We start from the raw sequence: 4,396 nt of genomic DNA on the forward strand, positions 1-4,396 counted from the left end.
GACTGAAAGCTGTTGGTGGCCCTCACCTCCTCTTGGCAGCCCCTCCACAACACCCCCCCCATGCTCTCCGTGCCTGCTCTACCACCTAACCCTCACCCTGACCCTCACCCTTGCCAGAGCCCAGGTCCCACAAAACCTCCAGGACACTGTGGACAGAAGCAGGCGTTGAAAAAGCCCAGCAAAGGCCAAGGGGCTCTGTGGAATGCAGCAGGGCCCCACGTGGGCATCAGAAAAACCTTGCGAAGCCTCTGGGATACCATAGAAAACAGCACGGCCCTGCCAGTGCACGGGCAAAACCTGGACCCTGCTTCCCTCTAGTTTCGCTGGGGCCTTCACTGGGCTTTTCCAGGGCCCGGCCACCCTCCAGAATTTCCTTGGGCCTTCACCGAGCTTTGCCAATGCCCGGGCTGTTCCCTGCTGCACTCTAGAGCACCCTGGGACCTTCGCCAGGTGAAACAGAGGATGCAAGCAGCAGCAGCAGAGGTTGGGGTGAGGAATCCTGGCTTAGAAACATTGTTCTGGTAACAAAGGCAGAGCGTTCGCTCCAGCGTGCCCCAGGATTTCTCAGCTGTCACCACCATGCTGTTGCGTGGGGTCCAACAAGTGGCCAGACCAGGTCGTACAGTGCCATGGCACAGCCACGGCTTGTGAACGGCCACCGCCTCCCTGCCCAAAGCTCAGGGCAGAAATCAACCACCTCTCACCACTTGCAGGTCCTCGTTGTGCCACCACCTCCCCATAGGAAAAACACAAATCGCTGCCCAACACACAGCCACAGCAGCATTTATTTATGGCTGTGAAGAGAAATCTTATACTAGAGCTTGGAGCTGTCAGGAAAGCTGGTGCAAAGCACCAAGCCTTCTGGGCCCTTCTTCCCTTCCCCCATTTATTTTATTGATAACGTAGCGATTTATTTTACTGAGTGTATGCCCGTTAGCTGCTTCTGAAGGCAGCCAGGTGCCTCCAGGAGTTCCTGGTAAAAGAAAGGCAGGCTCCTTTCACGGTGTTCATTTTATTACAAAATCCTCAGTACCTCAACACACCTCAACCCGTAACAGAGCAACCAGAAAGAACAGAAACACAGCAATTAACTGCTCACCAAAATACAATGGGGCTTCCCAGAAAACAAGCATCCATGGGAACCTCCCGTGCCCCACATAGCAAAGCAGCAGCTCTAACAAGCTCTAACAAAATGAGGTCTGTTTTTGTCACTAGATAGAGCTCCATCCCACAGATGTTTCAGCGAGGACGGGGGCCCTGAGATTTAATACATTTGAGAAGACGGCAGCAGGCAAAGAGCCATTTGGCTGAAGAGAGTCTGGAAGGCAGCACAGATGCCAAAAACGCTGCAGAGCCGCACCCCCCCCCCCACCCCAGACAAGCTCCTCTGGGTGTTGACACATTCGTATCAGATGCACTGGCACTACGTCTGCGACGGAGCGAGGGGTCTCCGCTCCGAATACACAGACAAGGAGGTTTGGCTGTGGGGGTTTGGGATTTTCAGTTGGGGTTTTTTTTGTTTGCTTGTTTCTTTTTTAAAATGTAGAAGACAACACGTCACTGTCATTGAAGCGATTGATTCCCTCTTGCCGAGAGGGCTGACGCAGAGCCCAGGCAGCGCTTTGCAGGGGTGACTGTTGCTGGCCCCAACACACCTGCTGTTCTGGGTGGGCCAATGTTTGTTCTTTCCTGAGCTCTGGGGTGCTGGTGGCATTTGCCTTCGCTCAGTTCTTTTTGGTCTTGGGGGTGTCGTACTTTCTCTTGCTCGAGTACCACAGCAGCAGTGGGATCCCGATGGAGGGCAGGGTCATCACACCAAAAGCTGCCCAGTCCAGCTAGAAGGAGAAATTGTTAGAAAGAAGTCAAAACAAATCATGTAGAGATGAGTCTTATAGCCATCAGATCTTCTACTCTCAAAGCTTCTGACTCAAATCCCACAGCGCCAGCTCCTTCTCAGAGGTAGCTGGGATGAAAACTCTTTGCTTTTTCTGTGATACTCTTCTGGACAACCGATTGCAATTCATTGCAATCCATGTTGGGAGTTTTCCAGGTAACTGTGGTGCAAACCAAACACACCACAAACTGGCAAAAAGCCACTGTGCTGGGCGGCACAATTGCTGCGGCGCAATTTCGATTACAACTGAAAGGTACTTACAAAGTGAGGGGAGAACCTCCTGTCGAACTCACGCTGAGCCAAGATTCCTCCCTGCCCAGGAGCGCTAGTGAAACCAACCTGAAAAAGGTAGGGGGGAAAAAAAGATAGTATTTGCCACCTTTCCTTCTTGCAACAGAGCCTGTGCAGTGTAAGAGTGCAGGGACGTGCATCGTCCCCTAACAAGCAGCTCGAAGAGCACAGTCAGGTGTATCTGCTGTCCGATTTGGGCAAGGATCCTATAAGTAGTCAACTCACCACAACCTGTCCACCCTCCTGTGCCAGGTATGTGATGGTAGCGGAGGTGAAGTTGAAGTAACCAGCTTTGAGAGGCCGCAGAACCACAGTGTGGGACACGTTACTCGCTCTGAGAGCCATATGTTAAGGAAAATAGTTGCATTTCATCAAAGGAAGAAAAGTGAGGAGATGATAGGCAAAGAAGAGCCTCGAACCAGGTGGAAAAGTCACTCCTGATGAGAGATCCGAGTCCTCTGTGGTTACAGACATCCAGACCCATCCAAGGCTGATCCAGCTGCTCCTCCTTACCAGGCAGATGAATTTCACAGGGACCTGGCCCTGTTTGCAAGGAACTTTTTTTACACAGCACCTTCACGGAGAACAGAGGTTTGCATTCAATACCCTGCCCAGGGTCTGGCATGCAGGAATTTCAGTGACAACAAATGAAGACGGGCGAGCTACAGGATGCTTAGGGGTAAGAAGAAGTGTTGGGAGAAATTTCAAAACATGAAAAAGATACGGAGCGATCCTGTCCCACTTGACGTTGAGCATCCCAGAGACAATGCCGAAATCTTCCGGGGGGAAAGAATCATCCGACAGCTCCACATCTAAAGCAGCACTGAATGCAACAAAGAAAGGGATGAGAAGAGAATCTTAGACTTGGCATTCTACTCACTGGGGACTGCAGCAAAGAGGGAAGACAGTTCCATACTGACAATTCAGCAGCTGGAAGAACTGATTTTTGAAACATAAAGAGGCACCAATAGAAGATGGGGAGGAGAGTTAAGGTGTATTACAGGGAGACTGCAGAAAGAGGAAGGCAAAGCTGAGAGAAACTGCAAAAAAGACAGGAAACCAAATGCGAAAAAGAGCTCACAAAGCCAAGACAGGGAGGCTGCGTGCATGGGGAGCAGAGTGTCACAAGACACAAAAGTAACTACACCATGCTGGATAACAGCTAGAGCAGCCACGAGGTGAAAGCAGGAAACAGTGAAAGCAGGAACAACCGAACAGGAAGAAAAAGGCAAATTGCAGGGTCAAACCTTCAAGCACCGGTGGTAAGCTCAGAGTTAGGGGGAGCAAAGGTAGCGGCACATCATGGAGCCTAGAAGTAGTCTCATACCCTGCAGACACACACACATAACGTTTGCTCCTGGTCAGTTTTAGAAGCCTGGACAAGGTTTACCTGGAGCCAACGTTGTAGATGTTGTACTGCAAAGTCAAGTCCTTGCCCTCCACGGCATATCTGTTTAATAGAGATTTGGAGGCCAGGAGCCTGGCGCCTTCCTCACAGTGGGCCACGTAAAACAGGGCAAACACAGCGAGAATCAGGAGCTTCATCTAGAGGCAAAAGAAAATGGAATGTCATGGATAATTTAATTGCAAAAAGAACACAAACAGACAACTAAACAAGACAATTTGGGCATTCATGTGTAGTGAGACATGAACAGCTGTATACTTCACAGTGATATTGATAAAGGATTATCACAAGCTGGCAGAAAGTTACCCTGGCTCCACACAAGTCTGCAACTGCCCCCGAAATACCCGTACGCTTTCCTGAAAGGATGTGAGAAGTGGCACAGCAGTGTCCCAGATCGGCAGGCATGGAAGAAAAGACGATGGTTTTCTCCCTTTTCAAAGCCCCGGCAAGCAGCGCTCCCCTTTATCGCATCTCAGTAATGGGCAAAGGTCTCAGATCACCAAGCCTCTTCTAGTAACTTTCAGAGCAAAAGCTCTGGCAATTAACGGTTTCACCAGTTTTAGCAATTAACAGTTAATTGCCATTGTCAAGCATGGCAGCTTTCCAGCACTGTCTTACACAACACAGTTAGTTTTTCTCCCCCCCACCAAATTCTCTGTTCTTCTCAGAAAATACTAGCTCCTCATTTCCAACATTTGTTATTCTTTCCAATTTCCAGCCACTGAGGTACCACCAACTCCCTCCAGCGGCCTTTTGGTCCCCAGAAGTCGCTACCTCAGGCCACGTGTCCCCGTTTCCCCGAGCCC

General features: G+C 50.3%; 1 protein-coding gene across 1 annotated transcript; it reads right to left on the bottom strand.

The window, feature by feature from the left end:
* Positions 1-1,588: 1,588 nt before the first annotated feature.
* Positions 1,589-3,730, bottom strand: LOC104071673 (translocon-associated protein subunit beta). Its single transcript, XM_009579233.1, has 5 exons — positions 3,576-3,730; positions 2,910-3,008; positions 2,411-2,519; positions 2,156-2,233; positions 1,589-1,835 (listed from the first exon to the last, which is right to left on the bottom strand). The coding sequence occupies exons 1-5, from the start codon at positions 3,728-3,730 to the stop codon at positions 1,725-1,727; spliced, it is 552 nt and encodes a 183-aa protein (XP_009577528.1). The 3' UTR covers positions 1,589-1,724.
* Between the last annotated feature and the right edge of the window lie 666 nt (positions 3,731-4,396).

Source organism: Fulmarus glacialis, unplaced genomic scaffold (assembly GCF_000690835.1).
Source record: "Fulmarus glacialis isolate BGI_N327 unplaced genomic scaffold, ASM69083v1 scaffold11516, whole genome shotgun sequence".
NCBI lineage: Eukaryota > Metazoa > Chordata > Aves > Procellariiformes > Procellariidae > Fulmarus > Fulmarus glacialis.

Bases quoted from the DNA above. Each gene is read 5' to 3' on its own strand.
- LOC104071673 (XM_009579233.1), bottom strand. From the start codon at position 3,730: ATGAAGCTCCTGATTCTCGCTGTGTTTGCCCTGTTTTACGTGGCCCAC. The intron at 2,520-2,909 runs GTATCTTTTTCA...TATGGCTCTCAG, and splicing joins AAGTGGGACAGGATCGCTCC to AGCGAGTAACGTGTCCCACA. The intron at 1,836-2,155 runs GTAAGTACCTTT...TTCTCCTTCTAG, and splicing joins GGAGGTTCTCCCCTCACTTT to CTGGACTGGGCAGCTTTTGG.